This window comes from Plecotus auritus (genome assembly GCF_963455305.1).
Source record: "Plecotus auritus genome assembly, chromosome: 3".
In the NCBI taxonomy this organism is placed as follows: Eukaryota; Metazoa; Chordata; class Mammalia; order Chiroptera; family Vespertilionidae; genus Plecotus; species Plecotus auritus.
Window position 1 is genome coordinate 214128069 of NC_137772.1, and position 21075 is coordinate 214149143.

Below are 21075 nucleotides of genomic sequence, written 5' to 3' on the forward strand. Positions count from 1 at the left end.
ATAAAATCAACCTTGATAGTTTTCCCACACGGAGCGGTTGTATTTTAAAGGAAGGGTAGACATTGCAGGTTACTTTTATGGATTTCTCCCAGTAAATATTTTACAGAAACCCATGATTTGGCTGTCATTCAGAGACAACAAAGGTTCACTACATACTTGCAGAAGTCTCCAGGTAGTAGGTTTTCTTAGTCATTGTCACCAAGTTGCCATTGACATCTATGTGTAGTAGGCTAGTATGTTCTGTCTCATTATAGCACAGGAACCAGGACTGCTCATTCCCCACTACATCCTTAACTGGAGACAACCCATGGTGGTGACAAACAGACACACCTCCTTGCCCACTATGGTTTTTAGGGCTTTCTAGATGTTATCTGTATCATGATTGACCTCCTCTCCTGTGTATTCTTTGTATAGAGTTGAGCATCTGTAGTCAGAAGAAGAACCTCTGAATATGAGCAGTAGTGGCTCTCCAGGGGATTAGTGGTTCTGGGTGACTTACAATTCAGTCAGTCATTGGTTTGATTTTAGGGATTGTTGACTGCTTTCTCTGGCTTTCCTTTCACTTTTCTCTCTGAATTCTGCATAAGAACTGTTTGAAAGAAAACCCCTCTAGCAAACATTAAGCAGCGAGAAAAGGGATTAATAAGAGAATCACATTATCCTAATGATGCTAGGGTGAGGGAGATAGGACATGAAAGACCTTTCAAACCAGATTTTGTGTCAACTTTGGGTTAACCAGACAGAAAGGGAGAAAGTAATTATCCACTTGATACATGTCTTTATCGTTGAGTAAAACCTTATCACTTTTATAGGTTGAACAAATTGAAGCAGGGACACCAGGCCGACTCAAGGTGGTAGCTAAGTCCACCAATAGTGACAAAATCATTGAAGGAGAGTACAATACGGTAAGGAATGGATCCAGGTCCATACTTCATTGTAATTTGTTTTAACTCTTGCATTATTTTCTTAATGAAATTTCTTCCCAGGTCTGGATAAATCAGGTTGGCTTAATAATCAGAAAAAATAATAATTAAATAACTCATGCAAAGCTTTTTGTTATAGTCACTACATATATGTCAATTTTTTTTTCCAGGTATTGCTGGCAATAGGAAGAGATGCTTGCACAAGAAAAATTGGCTTAGAAGCCGTGGGTGTAAAGATAAATGAAAAGTAAGAAAAAAATCTTTATTATATCTTATTGAATACTATTTCAGTACTTATAATACTGATTAATGCTGGAGTTTTGGATTTTTAAAGTTAATTTTTATCATAGTTGGAGAGTTCCCTTTTTTAAGTTCAGAAGAAGTCTTCCAGCTCCACTCATAGTATTTTCTGTTTCTTCTTTCTTTTCAAAATCTAATTGAGAGCTATATTGGCTTGCTTTTTGTTTCCTTAATGCATATGTGTGCAGAAAAAGATCCAGCCCCCGGTTAACTGTAGGAATATGCTTTAGCTTCACTCAATATGTAGATTTGAATCATGTTTAAAGCTACCAGGTTTTAAGGTCACTAGGACTAGGGTGGTCACTACATTTCTTGTGACAGCGGCAGGTATGAAAACTTGTTTCTGCAAGGGTTTTAAAAGTTAAAGTCCTTCCATCTCTCCCCCAATTTTTTTGGGGGGAGGCAACCAAAATTTTTGGTGGCTTTGTTTTGACAAGGCTTAAAAAAAAAAAAAAGTTAAAGTCCTTTGGACTGTACTCCTGCACCAGATAATTGAGACTGGTATCTGCTTATGGGAGCAGCATGGGGTATTTCCCAATATTGCCTTTCTTACATCCAAGTATAAAAGCATGCTGTGAACAGAAGCTCCCTTGGAGTAATGGCAAGCTCTTAATCCTTGCAGGAATCACATCTATTCAGGAGAAAAGATAGCTAATCTTACTGTGAAGACTGTTTTTTCTTCCTTTTTTTCATAACCTGCTAGCCTGTTTCCAATTAGGTCTAAGGCTTATATTTCATATAATGTTAATAGTTATTCTGTACTTACTGTGAGCCATGGACTATTGTGCTGAAGGCTTTATTCACATTCGCATTCAATCCTCACAATCCCTTATGGAAGATAGAGATGGTGTTCTTTTTCTTCCTACTATTATTCCCATCATTATTCCCATTTATAGGTGGGGGAATGAGGCTTAGAGATAGTAAATAGCTCTCCCAAGATCATAGAGGTAATAACTAACAGACCTGGTTATTACAGTTTATAATTCTTATTCTTAACCGCTATGTTCCAGTTTTTCCATTCCAGGGTTTCTATCAAGTTGTCTTATTCCTTTACTTTTCAGAATAGCAGTGAGAATGGTCTCTAAGCTTTTATTTCCTCTGAAATAAATAAAGTTGTTTTGTGTGGTAATACATTAGAACATTGTCCTCAGCTGGAGTCATAATTTTGGGCTTCTTTGGGATAAAGGGGATTTTGTTCTTCTTAACTAATAATGGTAATTAATGATGATTTTTAATGGGATCAATTTGCAGGAATGGAAAAATACCTGTCACGGATGAAGAGCAGACCAACGTGCCTTACATTTATGCCATTGGCGATATTCTGGAGGGGAAGCCAGAGCTCACCCCTGTAGCAATCCAGGCGGGAAGGTTGCTGGCTCAGAGGCTCTACGCTGGCTCCACGGTCAAGGTGAGTGACCCACTGAAATACTGTTTTTAATAATATGCCCAGTTCTCTATTTAGGGATAGCTGGGAAGTTTCCCAGGTCTTGAATAATTTAGTTACTTTGATGATGGCATCCTAGATGTGCTTTATTACTGAATTCCAAATGACATTGTTAAGAATGCTGTACCTTTGTGATTTTATTAAGAAAACTGTCACTCTTGGAATTACACTAAGAATAAAATGAGCTTGATAAATCAAATTTTAGCACTATTATGTTCCATATACACATAATAGTTGTATTTTATATCATTTTTTTTATTATCAAGGTAAGAAATCTTGTTGTGGTACCTATCTAGGGTATGTAAAAGGATTTGGGGATCTAGGGAATAATGCCAGTGTGCAGAGCTGCTTAAACCAGTGTTCAGGCTTTATTTCCCTGTCCTTTCTAAAAATATGTCTTCTGTGCTTAGAATGTTGAATGTGTTCTATTAATAACTTAATGTGGTTTTTAAAAATCAATGTAGGAAATGGAAACTCTTAGGTATGTTTCATGGGACCAGTTATTGAGTGCATGTCTGCTCATGGTGATTTTGCTTGGGGGCGGGGCGGGGGGTAATGGAGAGTGACTGCTAATGGGTATAAAATTTCTTTTTCTGGTGATGAAATCTTCTGGATTAGATTGTGGTACTAGTTGCATACTTGTGACTATACTGAAAACCACTGAATTGTAAACTTTGAAAAGTGAACTTTATGGTATGAGAATTCTATTTCAAATGTTAAGAAAAGTAAGAGAGGGCGGGAGGGAGGGAAGGAAGTGAGGAAGGAAACACTAGGACTAAGAGAGAACACCCAAGTAAGAAACAAACTTGGAATGGGGTGGGGAGAAGAGGGCTCCCAAGGCTAAAAAAATGGTTTATTTTGCCTTTATTTTCTGGAAGATATTTTTACTGAATATAGAGTTCTAGATTTACAGTGTTCTTTAAATATTTTAATGATTTTTACCATTGTCTTGTGGGTGCAGAGATTCTAAAGAGAAATGCACTATCATTTCTATATTTGTTCCTCTTAAGATTTTCTTTCTGTCATTCTTTTTTTAGCAGTTTGAATATTGCATGCCTTGCCATGCTTTTCTTTATAACTCTTCCTCTTGTGATTTGTCCAAGGTTCTTGGATTTATCTGTTTATAGTTTTCACCAAATTTGGAAAATTTTTAGCCATTCAATTATCTTTTTATTATTTTTTTTAATCCTCACCAGAGGATATTTTTTTCCATTGATTTCTACAGAGGGTAAAAGGGAGGGAGGAGGGGGGAGAGAGAGAAACATTGAAGTGAGAGAGACACATCGATCCATTGGTTGCCTCCTGCACATGGTGACTGGGGATGGGGAACCTGCAACCAAGGTATATGCCTTGACTTGGAATCGAACCCCAGACTCTTCAGTCCACAGACGGATGCTCTTAACCACTGAGCAACTGGCCAGGGCTTCAATTATTTTTTTCTGTTTCCCCCTTTTTTGTTTTCCCTTAGACTCCAATTTATAAATGTTGGTTCACTCGATATTATCTCATGGTCTCTGATGCTCTGCTCCTGTGTCCATTTCCTCCCCACCCAACCCCATCTCAGTGGTCCATTTTCTTAGAAAACCTATTGCCATGTCTTCATCTTCACTGATTTTTTTCTTCTGCACTCGCTTGGGCTATTAATCCCAATCTGTGTGGTTTGCACTTCAAATAGTCTTTTTCATCTCTACAAGTTTTATTTATTAAAATAAATTTTCCGTTTTTCTCCTCAGCAGGTTGATGTTTTCCTTTACCTGGTTGAATAGACAGAACATATTTATAATAGCTCTTTTAATGTCCTCTGCTAATTCCATCATTTTTTTTCAGTGTTTGTTTCTATTGGTTGATTTTTCTCGTGGTATTGGTTCACATGTTCCTGCTCCTTTGCATGTCCAGATACTGTTGGGTGGATGCAGATACTGTACATTTTACATTGTTCAGTGCTGGGTTTTGTTGAGTTCTTCTATACAGTGTTAGGCTTTGTTCTGACAGTTCGTTAAGTTACATAGGGTTAGTTTTATCCCTTCTGTAACTTGCTTTTAAGCTTTTTTAGGGTCCGGCTACAGCAACCTTTCACCTAGGGCTTAGTTTCACCATTCAATTGATGCCTTTGGGCATCAGTTGACCCCGTTCCTCTCACATGATGAATTCTTTCTGCTTTGGCTATGGGAACAGGAACTATTTCCAGTCCTGTTGGAGCTCTGGTCATTTTGGGGCCTACTGCTTTCCAGTGGTTCTTTCCTCTGAGGCGTTTACAGATCAGTACTCAGCCCAGATCCCAGGAGTTCTTGCCCAGCTGTACCGGCTTCAGCGCTCTGCCCTGCAGCTGTTGCCAGATGTTTAAAAAGTGTTGCTGCATATTTGTCTGGTTTTCTAGTTGTGTAAAGCAGGGAGGTAGATCTGGTCCCAGGTACACTATTGTGGCTGTCAGTGGAGATCTGCCTTTACTTTTGAATCAGAATCCTGAAGATTTATGTTATTCTTAGAGAAAAAGGATTCTGTTGTTTGCATAGGGAGGCACATTTTAAAGATTTCACCCTACTGTTTTAGGGAGTGAAAATTCAGTTTCTCATATTTTAAATGCAGAATGGCTCACCTCTGTGGGTAAATGTAACTGGGTAGGTTTTCATCAAATAGCATTTACAAACATTTTGCATTTATATAACAGTTTTCACAATTCACATCAGCATATTAAAGACTGAGAAATTTGGTAATTGAGAAACTTATTTGCTTAACACAGCATTTTACAACTTCTTTGATTTCAGAATTTGTCATCTATGCCTATTAACATAAAATATGCTTTGGAAATAGAATCCTTAACTTTTTTTGTTTCTGTAGTTTTCATTTCACTTTAATTGCTGCATAATGTTACATGGAGTGTATGTACTATAGAACCACTTCCTTATTTGCACTTTAAAGCTGCTCCAATATTGCCACTATTGAAGAGAGCTACAGCATTGCTCAGTTAATGCACACAGCTGTTTCTATATGCTATTATAGATGTCTAAGAATGGGTTTATTGGTCCAAAAGGTATAAAATATTTTTTATGACTCTTAATATGTATTACCTAATTAACTTCCCATAGAAGTCTGTTAGTTTCTGTCACTGATAATGAGACCATCATCTTTGGGTACACTTGTATTGTTTTTGGCTGCTTTATTAAAGGTAGAGAAAGTATGTCCTTGTTGTTAACATCCATGAATCACTTACTCATGGCTAGTCTTGCCAGACATTAAACCTCTGCCAAAACCTCATCACAGTGGTTTATGGTTTTCATGTGGTAGGTTTATACCTGGGATTGTTGTGACTTCCCATATTTTTGGTAGAAATTTATTAGTCTGCTTTTCTCCCCTAATTTTTAACCTTTTTGAAGCGTACCCTTTTTTTGAGTTATAATTTCTCTTGTAACTCTTCTCCATTTTGAAATAGTGTGACTATGAAAATGTTCCAACAACTGTATTTACTCCTTTGGAATATGGTGCTTGTGGTCTTTCTGAAGAAAAAGCTGTGGAAAAATTTGGGGAAGAAAATATTGAGGTAAGTTCTACTCTACTGCTTTCTTTTCAAAATTAAAAATAATTTCAAGCATACAGAAAAGTAGGAAAATTGTACAAAGAACTTTTGTACAATTATCCAGATCCACGTATTATTAATATTTTGCCCATTTGTTTTTTTATGTTGCATAGTCTCTCTTTCTCTATTTGTGTATCTGTGTGTATTTTCTTTCCTGAACTACTTGCGAGTAAGTTGAATGCCTTTTTTCTCCTAAACACTTCAGTATATATTTCCTATGAATAAGAGCATTTTCTTATAAAATCACAGGGTAGTTATCACATTTAGGAAACTTAATATTGATACAACTAGAGGCTTGGTGCATGAATTCATGCATGGTGTGGTCCCTAGGTCCAGCCATCAATCAGGGCCGATCAGGTTCCCCGCCTTCCTGCCTCCCACATCCGCTGCCACCCACCCCCGGCTCCCCATCCCACCCTGGGGCCCAGCCGTAAGGAGGGACTGGGAGGTTGGTCAGCAGGCCCTGATCGGGCCATCGGGGCCTGCCGGTTGGGGGCGGGACCCAGGAGGTTGGCCGCTGGCCCCAAAGAGGGAGCCGGCCCTCGGCACCCCTGGGAAAGGGGCCATGTCCGATGCCAAACACCCCTGGTTCCCCGTCCCAGCCTGGGGGCCCGGCCCCAATCAGGCAATTGGGGCCTGCGGGCTGGGGGCAGCTCCTCCGTTTAGCGTCTGCCCCTTGGTGGTCAGTGCACGTCATAGGGACAGGTTGTTCCATCGTAACAGTAGCTTAGGCTTTTATATATATAGATAGATACTTTTATGTGATCTACCTTATATTTTTCAGTTTCATCAGTTGATCCAATAATACTTCTACTTATTAAAACCACTTTTACTGGTTTCTTTTTATTATTAAAACAATATTGTTGGAAATAGGAAAATACAAAGAAAAAAATTAAAAATTAACTTTATTTCTGCTGTTCTTTTAGGTTTTGTCCCTCTGCTGTTATCCTCTAATTTATACTAACTTTACCACTCACCTTTTATTATATAGTCAAGGAAAATGCACATGAAATGCGCTATTTTCATATACACAAATAATGCTACACAAAGTGACTGCTGCTTTTTAAGTAATTTGAGGAAAAGTTTTTAGTAAAACCTTCTAAAAGACCAGAGTAAGTTTCAGGATGTGAATCTATTTTAAATCTCTTATCAGTCTTTTTCTTTATTATGTGCATTAGTAGTAGCATGTAATATCTTGGTCTATGAGTAATATTATTAACTTTTTTCTGATTGTAAACATAGTATATCCTTGTTATAGGAAGCTCGAAAACATAAAAAAGGAAATTTTAATTTATGAAGTGGTAACTGCTGTTAATATTTTGGCATATTCTAGTCTCTAAGTATTTATGTGTGTTTTTATATATTGAATGCATGTATAATTTTTGTGTAGGTACATATATCCTAATTTTTTTAAAAGTGCGATTAAGTTATATGCAGTTTCTGGCCTACTTTACAATAATATTAGGCCAGGAGCATTTCCCCCTAAAAACATCATTTTTAAAATGACTTGTGTAATGTTTCTTTTTAGGGATGCTATACAGTAATTTGTTGTGCCATTCTTTATAGTGAAAACATGTTTACAGTTTTTCACTATTAATAGAATGATGAACCTTTTCATTATTCACTGTTTCTCTGATTTTCTGAGAATAGATTCCTATCAAGAGGTATTTAAATTTTAAGGTTCTTTTTTTTTTTTTTTTAAAGAGAGTGACTTAATAATTTTATTTTATTTTTAAAAGGTATTTCTTAAATATATTTTATTGATTTTTTTTTACAGAGAGGAAGGGAGAGGGATAGAGAGTTAGAAACATTGATGAGAGAAACATCGATCAGCTGCCTCCTGCACACCCCTTACTAGGGATGTGACCGCAACCAAGGTACATACATGCCCTTGACCGGAATCGAACCTGGGACCCTTCAATCCGCAGGTCGACGCTCTATCCACTGAGCCAAACCAGTTAGGGCTTAAGGTTTTTAATATACATTCCATATTTCTTGATAGACCATCTTTGGATTTTTTTTTATTAGAATTTGCTTTTTTTATTATGTGAATAATGCATTTGAGTTGAAATTTTGGAACATGTAAAGGAAATAGGAAACAATTACTCTTTCTTTTTGGTAACAGTAGTAGCAATTGGGTATAATTTCTTTAATCATCTTTTTCCTATATAATTGTTATCATACTATGATGATATACATTCAATTTGGTAACCCATATTTTTAAAAAAATTTACATCATTTTTATAATATAAAAGAACACTTATTATAATGTCTACAAGATCAGTATGTTTTTAAAAGGTAGTTAACCATATATATTTCGAATTGAGGCTAGCAGTTAGAGGAGAAAATAAAGCCCTTTAGTCACCCAGGACTTAAGTTTATGAAACATCAGTAAGCATGTCTGAGTCCTTCCATTTGCCCACCTTCCCTCCCGCCTTCTCTGCTTCCCTTCGGTACTCTTGGTGAATAATGTCAATGGAGGGAATGTCTTTGGAAGCATTAAGCAAGAAAACTAGATAATTGCTATAATGGTTGCTGGCGCTTGACTTGTCCTTCCTCTCAGGTAACAAAATAGAAGTTTTTTGGTTTTTTTTAATCCATATGTTAATGCAAGACAGCATGTAATGACACGGCTTCTTTCTCTCATTTGCTGACTCTTTGCTGTTATTATGACTTAACGTTTACTCTTGAGCCTGAGTTGTAATTAAGGGATGAGCATATAGCAAAAGGATCTGACAACAGGACTTTTAAAGTCATTTACTTTCTGACCGGATTCCTATTTATTTATGAATTTTATTGGGGGTGTTTTGTATGTGTTTTCTTAACTTTGATTTTTCAATTGCAGTTGACATTCAATCTTATTTTATATTAGTTTCAGATGTACAGCATAGTGGTTAGATAGTGATATAATTTACAAAGTGATCCTCCCCAATCAGTCTAGTACCCACCTGGCACCATGCATAGTTATTAGAATAGTATTGACTGTATTTTCTATGCTGAACTTTGACATCTCTGTGACTATTTTGTAACTACCAATCTGTATTTCTCAATCCCTTCACTGTTTTTACCCAGTCCCCTTACCCTCCTCCCCTCTGGAAACCATCAGTTTGTTCTCTGAGTCTGTGTCTGTATGAATTCTTTAGTGAAAGTCTAAATACTAAAGAGCCTCCATTGTCTTTTACCAGAGCTAGTGTTTGACAAACATGCTTCTTAAGATGATGAGTCTAATTGTGCTTGTATCTTCTTAGGTTTACCATAGTTACTTTTGGCCATTGGAATGGACGGTTCCATCAAGAGATAGCAACAAATGCTACGCAAAAATAGTCTGTAACATGAAAGACAGTGTAAGTGCAATTCTCATTTAATCCTTTCAACTAATTTCATTTTGTTTTTAATATGTAGCTCTATTTTGATCACATGTTACACACTACACTCCTTTCCTGTTTTACCTGTCGGTCTCCCCAGCTGCATAGACCTCTGAGAGCAAGGACCATGGTGACACAGTGCTCTCGCCCCAGCTTCACTGGCACAGCGCCCTGCACATAGGAGGCAGGCAGCTAAACTTGCTGAGTGAAGGAGCCTAGGGACAGCTTGAGAACTCTGTGTTTGTGTGTATGAAAGGAAGCCAATTAAGTCATCAATGACCTAAAAATGGCAAAAAGAAAAGAACAGGAGTACTGCAAGTTTATATCCTAAGCAGCTATCCCCAATGAGAAAGCGTTAATGGGAAGCCCTCTTAACTGGGTTCTGATTTAAGGTTTCATTGCTTGCTGCTGCATGTATCAGTTGATAATGAAGGCCTATGGGTAAATTCTTTGACCTCACAGTTTGTCTCCATACTTACACAGCGAGTGAGTAAATCATTGGTTTTCAAACTTTTATGACTGCTCCCCCATTTTATATTGTAACCCAGGACACGTATATGTTGTGCACATACTCTGTAAGTATTGTGAAATATATCTTATGAGAACTGTTATTTTTAACTTAGCTGGGATCTTACTTTAAGAAAAAATACAAACGATGCTAAAGAAACCATATGTTAAAAGCCTAATAAACTCATAATTTTCTTAGGTGGGATTGAATATAATTAAGCTATCTATCCTGTTTAGAAGTTACTGCTCTTGACAGTAGCACAGTAGCAGGTTGCTTTTTGCAGAACCCAGGGTTCTAGAAAAACATGGATCCTGTGCAAAAAGACATCATCATAGATACATTTAATAAGTGAATATACTAGGATAACCATAACAAGCTCTACACAGTTGACATCAAGAACAATTTTAGGTACAGTTTTTTCTTTTCAGACAAGTTTTATGAAAAGGTTATTTGTGTGAGCATATATTAGATAGAAGTTAAGTAATTGTGCCAGGGCATGTACTAGCTAATGGAAGGGCTGGAATTCAGTCCCAGGCAAGGTCGATTCCGTGCTATTAACCATTATCCCATGCCTATGTAGTCTTTTGTAGTCCTACTTGATCCTGTACCCCTCATTTCTTCCCTACCCCACAGGCAGCAGTCTTGAAGTTGGAGTGTCTCACCTGTTCATTTTTTTATGTTTGCCACCTCCGATGTATCTGTAAACATTATACATTGTGGTTTGATTTAGTGGTATCCTTAGCTAATTAGAGCCTGCAACTTGTTTTTAATCTCAGTTTTTGAGATCTATCCATGTTATTACATTATTTCTAGTATTTTAAGACCTAGTATATTTTGTGCTTTGTTTATCCGTATGCTGAACCCCTGATTGTCAGGATGAATGATGTAAGTCCAACATGGAATATATTACAGTACTTTGGCAACAGAATGACTTCTTGATTGCTTTCCATAGAGTGATTGAGCCTTAGGCTGTGCACCCCACAGCCCGAGTTGCCTCGGCGGTTATGAGGAGATTGGACTAGAGTCACTAGACAGCCTATTTCAGTCAGAGTTGGCTCTCAAAGTCTGAACAATGGAATGAATCAGATTTCTCTCCTCTTGGCAGAGTTTCTTCTGAGTTTGGGAAAAAGGATCTATCCAAAATAATTCCTACACAGTTATTTCAGAGTTGCCAAACATTTTTCTATTGTTTTCAAAAATGCTATCTATCCCCAAAACCTAATTTAAAAAGATTTTTAACTTGAATGAGTGCTCTGAAATGTTTCAGCTATCCCAGATAGGTTATCTGGGGCTTTGAGACAGCCCATAGAGGAGATGAGGACACAGTTGCCCATCGAAAACATTTTCCAGAACATTTTGAGCTTTTGGAGTTGCAGGCAGTTCTTCTTTCAGTGTTTCTCTCGTCATCATTTGTCGCTAGTGCTCTTCTCTTCCTTCTTGCTTGATGTGACCCCACACTCTGTATGGGCCCATGTTGGAGTTATCTTCAGCCTAAACAGCTTTTAGCAGCAAGCATTAATATAAGTCTATGGCCACTCCTGAATGGGGTTTTTAGAATGGACTGGGAAAATACTTCAGGCTGCTAAGGGGGTGGTGTGAGAAACCAGCATAATTGTATTACTTTATTTTATATTTTAGGAACGTGTTGTGGGCTTCCACATACTGGGTCCAAACGCTGGAGAAGTTACACAAGGCTTTGCAGCCGCGCTCAAGTGTGGACTGACCAAGCAGCAGCTGGACAGCACCATTGGGATCCACCCCGTCTGCGCAGAGGTGGGTCACCTGCACTCACATGGCTCTGCCTAAAATGCACACGCACTCTGGCTTACAAATGGCACATCTCGCAGTCTGGAGCTAGAGATCTTCCTGCTGTATCGAGCTGCTTCTATACCTCCTTGTGGCTCGTGAATGAGTGAGAATACCTCAAAAAGAGGCTTTGTCTCTAGAACCCACATTTTCCTCTTTCAAACGGTTCTTATTCCTGGTGTGAACTGGATAGTTCGGCCATGCTATTAGTTGGTAAAAGCCATATTTGTCATGTCTTCTAAATTATTTTTATGGCAGTCAGTTAATAATGCCATTCATACCCAGAAACAGCTTAAATACTTGTTATCTCGGGTGCACCTCGAGGATAAATGATAATGGGTGCCTCTTTAGCTTTGGATATTAGAGAATGAGATTTGAAAATGATGCTTTTTAAAGATCAGGCACATGATAATAGAATTGGAAATTGACCATTTGGGGCCTCTGGGTGTTAGTTTTCTTCATGTTTGTCAATGATTATTGTGGAGTTGAATGTTGTGATGCTTACTATTAACTACAAATTGTAAACCCAAAATGTGTCTATGTTGGAGAAGTTGGTGAAGATTGGGAAGAGGTATCTCAGACCAGCTTAAGTATGGAATTGAAATTACAACTGTTGTCTGGCCACCAGTCAGTGGTTTCCACGGTGTACCTTGTGCTTGTGCACACATGCACACACGCACATGCACACGTGCGCACACACACACACTCCTGCCAGATTTCGTTCAGCAGCCTGCTAACTGGTGTCTCTGTTCTTCATTGCCCTTGTACAACTGAACTCTTTACTGAGTATGAAATGTCAGCTTCAAGGCCTGGGGAAATGTTTTCGTTCTTTGGTTTGCCGTGTTAGGGATAGTGTCCTCCTCTAACTTAGTATGCCCCTGGCTGGGATAGTAGCATGAAACTTTAACATGTTCCGTGATTAGGGCATTCTTCATAGAAAACTACTGTCTTACGAACTAAACCTAAGCTTCAAAAATATAATGTAAAAATTGAAACTAGTCTAGATTAATGCTCTTAAGCAATGTGCTGTGATAATATATTTTATTCAGTGTAATGAGTAAGACCGTCACTGTCTGCCTAGGGGAGGAGCCAATTAACTTTTCCCCCAAACACATAACTTTAGCGAGTATGTTACTTCCTAGGGCTGCCTGAACCAAGCAGCACCAACGGGGCGGCTTAAACAAATGTTCTCTCAGAGCTCTGGAGGCTGCAAGTCTGACATCACCGTGTCCGCAGGGCCATGCTCCCTCCACACGCTCGAGGGGAGAATCCTCTGCTCTTCCCATGGTTGCTGGCAGTCCTTAGTGTCCCTTTACTTAGAGGTGCATCACTCCAGTTTCCGCCTCTGTCTTCACACGGCCTCATCTCCTATGTCTGTGTCCAGATTTCCTTTTTACCATAAGGGCATCAGTCATTGGGTTAGAGCCCACTCTGATCCACCGTGACCTCATCTTAACTTGATTCCATCTGCAAAGACCCCATTTCCAAATAAGGTCACATTTACAGGAGCTGGGGCCTCAGACTTGAACATATCCTCTGGGGGGCTTAATTCAACTCATAACAATGAATATATTTAAAAATCTTGATGCCAGTCCAAGAGGCTTAAAAACTACCACAATCATATCCAATTTGGGTGAAAAGATAACTTCCCGATTTACATCTGTGTGTCTAGTATTTTAATCTGAATTCAGCTCTCACTGGGCTGGTTAGAAGGAAGACGGCTGAGGGCTTGGCTCCTGCGGCGCCCCCTTGATAGAGTTGTGCTTTGTCTCAGCAGTGGTGAGCCCGGCAGCATCTGGCAGGGTGGCTGCCAGCTGGGCAGAGAGGTGCAGTGAAGAGGCAGGGCATCTTCCTGACGCCCCGCCTACAGGGAGGCCAGCCAGAGGCCTGTTTTCCTTGGCACACCCGGCACATTTGAGAGCCCTTTCTAAGCATTTACTGCTGTGCATCTCCATCTATCTCTTGGTTCTCTTGTGACGTTGAAGCTCAGAAGCTAATTTCACTGTTTTGATAGGGCTTCCTCCCACCCCCCACCCTTTTCCCCCGGCTATTGGCTGATTTAGGAGGTAAAAATTGGGTGCAGTGTCACTCTGTGAGCACATTTGTTGTGCATCTCTGTGCACAGCACTGTGCTGGGCCCTTGAGGATACAGCAGGGATGTAAGACGCAGTTAAGAGCAGGGAGGCAGGTGAGTGAAGTGCCAATCACAGTTCAGTGTGTCAAGCCCTAGGACACGGTAATAGTATCATGTGGTGTTTGGAGTAGGGGTACGGGCAGGGTGGTTGAGGAGGGAGTCTTGCCTAAAACTAGAAGAATGTGTTGCGTTAAGACAGTCAGAAGGAGCGCCAAATAAAAGGCCTTTGTGGGAGCAAGCATGGCTCACTCAGGGAACTGAAAAACCCTCAGTACTGCTGTAGCTTGAAGAGCTTATAGGTTTAAAAAATCATATATATGTATATGCACACTTATACATACACTAGAGGCCCGGTGCACGAAATTCGTGCACACAGTGGGGGGTGGGGAAGGGCGGGTTGTCCCTCAGCCCAGCCTGCGCCCTCTCACAGTCTGGGAGCCCTCAGGAGATGTCCAACTGACGGCTTAGGCACGGTGGGACATCCTTAGCACTGCCATGGAGGCGGGAGGCTCCCGCCACCACTGCTGGGCTTGCCAGGCATGAGCCTGGCTTCTGGCTGAGTGCACTGACCACCAGGGGCCAGCTCCTGCATTGAGCGTCTGCCCCCTGGTGGTCAGTGCGTGTCATAGCGATCATTGATTTGCCTTTTATTATATAGGATATACATACATACACACATACTGGAGAAGTAAGTGGAAGGTCATGGCCTTGTAAACCAAGGTGCCGGGCATTTTTACTTCATCCTGAGGCACTGGGATTCAGCTGAGAGGAGCTTAAAATGGGAATAACATGATCAGATAGGTTGTTGAGAGAAATCACTCTTGCTACACTGGAAAATGGGCTGGAGGAGACATGTCTAGAGGCAGGAGTGGCAGCCTGAACTAGGATGGTGGCAGTGGAAATTGAGACACTGATCCATTGGAATAGAAGGGCGAGTTGATAGTACTGGCCAGCTGGTTGGAACTGTGAACAGGGAAGAACTGAGAATGATTCACATTTGAGTCTGAAGTAGGGAGTGATAGAAAGAGCAGGTTCGAGGGGAGGACTCTGATGATAGCACTGACGCTGGTGAGGGTTCCTGTGTGTGTCCAGCACTCCCGCTCTATATGTATCGACTTAGCCCTTGGAAGAAGCCCAGGAGGTCGGTGCAGTAGTATCTCCACTTGACAGATAAAAACAGAGAGGTTGAGTAACTTGCCCACAGTTACCAGCTTGGAGGTGGCAGAACTGGGATTCCAATCCACGCCACCTGGCTCCCGAGGCACCGTGCAGTACAGATGATAGACCATTTCCACAGACCTTCTTACAATATTTAACATAGAATTTAAAAAATGGAAATGATATCGGTGGCAACATGAGCATAATGAAGACACACAGACCTGGGTTGTGATCTCACTCAGCGAATTCTTCTCGGTGAACCTGGCATGTCACCTGGCTTTTCAGAAGCTTAGTTTCCACGTTAAATAAATTAGAGATAATATCAAACTCATAGGGTTGGTGAGCAATGCTATGTGGAAAGTGGAAGTGTCTCAGACAGCTCCTGGCATATGATAGCTATTCAGTGATTTGATACATCTGATAGCTGGGTTTCCCCAGGGTATTTCATTATAGATGTGCCTTGACTAAATGGTCATCACTACAGTATTTTTAAGGGGAAGGGAGTGGGTGTGGGAGGGATATGTATTTTGAAAAAGCTCCTCTGGATTTTTTTTTAAATCCCTGGTTATGAACTATTTGCTTAGAAATTAGATTTTGAACAACCAAAGGCTTCTAACCCCTGACTATTGAAATCTTTTTTAAGTTACTTGATTGAGGGAAAGTGAAATTTGATTGGGAGGGGATTTTAGGGACCCTTCTCTGTGCTAAATCCTGGGATCTGACATGGACTTGCTACTGGACCCCTCACTGGCTTTTCATGTCAGGCTATAGACTGTAGAGGGGTGCTGCTCAACGTGCTGGCCACAGAACGTTTGTTACTGTCCTTAGTGAGTTAAGGATGGAAATGAAGAAAGGTTTAGAAACTTGGAGAGTAATTTGACAGTATTGGGTTTAATAATTAAAAGTAATATGCCTTTTAAAAATTCATTTTCTTAGTACATTTTATTGCATTTCACAAGTGTCCGTCCATTGGATGGCTTAGGAATAATAATCTAAACCCTGCCCCTGAGCACTGCTTTGAAGTGCTCAGAACTAGTCCCAGCTCCCAGGCCAGCTGTGGGCGGTTGGCAGAATGAATCATCAAATGATGTCTGTTACTCTGTTTTGACAAAATAACCCAGGCAATGGAGCAACCTTTGCTTTTGAAGAGTAATTACTTAGAAAAGTGGACAAATTCCTCAGTTGAGACTTCGCTCTTTGGAGCAAAATCACTTCTAAAGGGTTTCCTTCTGGAATTGCTCTTTTTTGTGTTGTTGTTGTTGTTTTTTAAATAAATTTTTATTGATTTCAGAGAGGAAGAGGAAGAAAGAGAGAGAAACATCAATGATGAGAGAATAATTGATTGGCTGCCTCCTGCACGCCCCCTACTGGGGATTGAGCCCATAACCCAGGCATGTGCCCTTGACTGGAATCGAACCTGGGACCCTTCAGTCCCGCAGGCTGATGTTCTATCCACTGAGCCAAACCGACTAGGGCAGGAATTGCTATTGTTTTAACCAGAAGCCCGTTGGTGTCAATATGAAAGGGAATCTTAGCCCGGGAGCATCAGTGATGCATTAGCATTATTCAGTGTGAAGATAGCATGGTGATAATTTATTCTGGACATCTGAGCAGCAATATTTGAATGGGAAACTGGTTGTACATCATTTGGAGTCATAATTTCAACTTGTCAAGTATAAATGTGGGGGAAATATAATAGCTCAAGAGGAAAGAACATTAGAAAGGCCCCTATGAAATGTCTCTAAATGAACTTCAGTGCCCAACATCAAACGTCTTGTTTTAATAGTCAACATAATCATAGTCTAGACTAGAGTGAGGGGTTCTTGTGAGGCTGGGAGGTGTTGGGGCCAGATGTAAGTGTGAGGTGAAGCCTGAAGCAGTGTTTGACCCTTTGTTAGTGTTCTTTGTGTTGCACAGAAAAACACGAAAGGGCAGCCTCCGTGCTCATTTTTGTAAATTTTATGAAGCTTCTAAAGCAGTTATATGCAAATGAAATCTTTGTAAAAATCAACCCCATCAGTTTTTCCATGTCTACTAATCAACAGTGGCAGTATATCGGCTTCCCCATCTTTTTAACGTGAGTGTGTTATCAGTATAAGAAAAAATAGATAAGAGCTCTTTCTTATCTGCTTGCATGTTTGATGGGTTTTGTTTTCTTTCCAAATCTGTAGGTTCTATTTCTAAATTAATTCCTGATAAAGAAAACTTAAGCTGGCAAATTCATAAGCCTGAAATTTCTTTGAATGCATCCCCTGGCTCTTTATTGTTCTTTCATTGTAAAAATTGAAAAGAGAGTGTGTTTGTTGGTATTTTCGGTTGCCCATGATGTCATTCTAACAGCTATTTTCATTACTGAATATTGTCTTTCTGCCGTCTTCCACAGTCACACATTTTTAAAAAAAGGGAACTTTATTGCTTTTCCAAAGAGTCATACTTATAGTCTCCTCAGCATTGAATTGAAGAGTGCTAATGAAAATGCTGCAAAATTCAGCATAAAATAAATTATGGGGGATAACTTATTTCAAAGACACTGGTGTTCCACAGAAATTCTCATATGTGACAACCTGCGTTACAACCAATCACTTAGGACTCCTGCTAAAAATGAGATTCCTGAGCCCTCCCCTAGCTCTGCCAAATGAAAATCTGTATAATTTCTGTGTCTTTCAATCAGTCTAAACAGGCTGTGTTCACTAAAGTTGGAGAAGCATTGTTTTACATATAGGCCATCTTGTGAAGTAGCCAGTTAAAGCTGCCTAAAGATGTTAATTAGCTCTAAATCCACCAGCGCCACATGTTTGCAAGGATGTGACATGAGAACTCATGGGTCACTGCAAGTAAGAGTGTCAGTTGGCGGACACCTTGGAAATCCAGTCAAGTCAGAGCTGCATCTCACCTGCAACCCAGCAATTGTACTTCCAGCTCTGGGTGTGAGGAGATCCTGCATGCCACAGAGCATGTTGCAAATGGCATGTTGGCAATAGCTGGGATGGTCACCCAAAGGAGCCTGGATATGTAATCGTAATAGATGCACCGCTTGAATGATTTGGATACGTAGTGTACAGCATGTGTAGCATACTGTAGTAATTGAATACTCTCCAGTGAAAAATGGAAGAATTAGAGCAGTGTGTCCGTCCATATGTGTGAGTTACAGAAACATGTTTAGCCCAGAAAGCAGGTAGCAGAAGCAGATATACATCATCTCGCCATTTTCATGTAAAGTTTTAAAAACTTACAAAAGAAGACAGGAAGAAATTCGTAGGAAGGGTCGGCAGTGATTGGGGGAGAAGCAGGGAGGAGGTGACCAGGGAGGGGCACACGTGGGACTCTAGCCACATTCCTAAAGCTCCCTGAGCTGGGTGGGCACACGGGTGTTTGTAACGATACACCTGGCACATTTCTACGGGTTCCAGATATTTCATGTGCATTTTCTTAGAGAATAGACAGGCAACTTGGGTAACTTGTTTTAATCAGCCTTGTGCTAATAAAGTTAGTCATTAAAACTTAAGTATTTTTCTCTTTCGCCTTTGTTTTAAAATGTTCCCCGCCTTTATTCTCTGGAGAAGTTGAGGATATCCTTGGTCATATCACTTCTCTGTTTCTTTCATTTTAAGTCGTCACCTAACTCCTTCATACATGTGATGTGATCTGAACTACTCCTGTTAACTCATCTGCTCGTGTGTCTGAGAATCTCATGCTTTCTCCTCCCACAGGTATTCACGAGTCTGTCGGTGACCAAGCGCTCCGGGGCGAGCATCCTGCAGGCTGGCTGCTGAGGTTAAGCCCCAGTGTGGATGCTGCTGCCAAGACTCCAAACCACTGAGGTGTTTCCTTGCCCAAGTCCAAGGTGAAGTTGTCAGGAAGCTTCTTTGGCTTCGACACCTATGTGTCCTGGACCTATGTCACCCGAGGCACCCTTGGATCTTACGGGCAGGAGGTGGTGAGTGGAAGGCAGGCAGCATCACACTGGGGTCACCATGACGGACTCGAAACTGACCTTCGGCAGTGCATCGTAGGGTGCGTCCATGAAGTCACTGGCCTGAAGCCCCTGCGGTGGGCCGTGATGGAACTACTGGCGGAGCAGTTTTAGCATGACTCCCTGTGGGTTTCTTATCCTCTTTGACAAGCTTCTATGATTGATTATTGTTTTCTGTTTTCTCCAGGGTGTTAATGATACTAGAGATGAAAAAAAAATCTTAGTGCTTGATTTTTGTCCAAAGCAAGTCTTGGCTTGAGTATGCTCATGGGTGCCTGGTTGCTTGGGAGGCATGGTTTGGCTCACTTGGAGGCTGAGAGGCCCGTCCCATGATCCAGAACTGCCCTGGGACTCAAATGTTCTGTTCTACTCGACTGACCCGTTCAGCGTCTCCCCTAACAAGTTACATGTTCAAGCAAGTAAACGTGTGGTTGACTCTGGCCAAATCTGCCCCATGTGTTCCATCACTAGTTACTATTTTTCTTTCTGCTTAGGAGAGGAAATAGCTACTTGGCCAGCCCATCTGGGCGATATTCCACCGCACGGACCTGAGTGGTCCAGTGCGATCGCCATCATTACTCATCATGGAGGCAGATGTGCTCCTTAAATGGGAAAAACCATACATGTCTCTACTGAGTCCGTTGCATGTGGGTCTAAGTGAGCTGAAATGCTTAATACTTGTTTAAAACCTTTTTTTTGAGGGGGTAGCTTTAGCTTTAAGCTAAAGGCACCAAATGTCACGGCTTTATTTTTCATGTATGTTATGTATCTGTTCCTTGCTAAGAACTACATTTATCAGAAAATGGGTCTTTCCACACTACCATTTAACTCTTTTGTGGTAATTGCTTTTTTAAGGAAGCTCATCGTATCATAAGTTATTATTATTTTTGAACACAGGTGGATGTGAAGGATTTTTGTTTAAAAACCAAATGGTTTTGATACTTCTGTTGAGTGAGTGACTGTACCTGGTGGGGTTTTGGCAGAAGTGTCTGTGCTTCGTTAGCATTCCAACGTGTGTTACCAAGACGCCTGTGTGAATGTGCTGCCTGAGGATCATACCCAGGCCTCTTCTCACTACGTCAGTTGGATTTAATGTGTGCCGTGGCCATCAGGCCTCCCACCAGCAGTCCTGCAGCTCCTGTTGCACTCCCTCCCCTCTGCTGGTGTCTGTCGGCTGCAACACCGAGTAGTTGATTCAAAGTACATTTCTCATCACCTCAGGGAACCCGTGCGTGTGCCTGGCATTCCATCACAGCACTAACCCTTCCCACAGGGCCCGCCTCGCACCCTCATCCCACCCGGTTATGACGAAAATGAGAAACGGAAAAACAGAAAGGGAAATGGAGGCAGTTGACATCTAGTTTTATTTATTTTTTTAATACATTTTGTCTCCAAGTCTGCCAGTCTCTGAAATTCGAACAGGAGGCAGTGAGAGGATTGTGCCGAATCATGTGGTTCTCCCTGCTCAGTGGAATGGAAGGTTCTGCCCCCACAAGAAGGGTTGTACTTTATGGACTTGTCTTGTTTAGATTCTGTACTTGCCCAATGTATTGAAACATTAAGTTCTATGTATTTTTGTTATAATTCTTCGGGAAAAAAAACACAAAAAAACCCCAAACACCAATGTGAACCATTAAAAGTATTGATAACCCACCCTGTGTGCCTTCTTACTTATGGTGGTCTTGGGGTTCTTTGCATGAGCCTTCTTATCGGCGATCGTGAGAACCAGCTGCTGAGGAAGCAGCAGTGATGGGCTCTCAGGACTGGGCGGTATGCTGACGTTTACATTTTATGGCGTCGACTTTTCACATTCCAGTTTTTAGCTTGTCCTGATTTGACCTGTCAGTCTTGCCATCAGGGTCACGAAACCACCCCATCCTACTCCAGGTC

The 21075-nt window shown here is 40.7% G+C and overlaps 1 protein-coding gene across 3 annotated transcripts in view; it reads left to right on the plus strand.

The window, feature by feature from the left end:
• The window catches only part of TXNRD1 (thioredoxin reductase 1), a 54175-nt gene extending 33337 nt beyond the window's left edge, over window positions 1–20838 (plus strand). For all 3 annotated transcript variants that reach the window (XM_080662767.1, XM_080662769.1, XM_080662768.1), the window contains 7 exons: window positions 813–905; window positions 1094–1170; window positions 2475–2631; window positions 6098–6205; window positions 9490–9585; window positions 11753–11887; window positions 18923–20838. In XM_080662767.1, the coding sequence (XP_080518893.1) occupies window positions 813–905; window positions 1094–1170; window positions 2475–2631; window positions 6098–6205; window positions 9490–9585; window positions 11753–11887; window positions 18923–18985 (729 nt within the window). In that variant the 3' untranslated portion in view covers window positions 18986–20838. The remainder of the gene's footprint in view (window positions 1–812; window positions 906–1093; window positions 1171–2474; window positions 2632–6097; window positions 6206–9489; window positions 9586–11752; window positions 11888–18922) is intronic.
• Window positions 20839–21075: the final 237 nt, after the last annotated feature.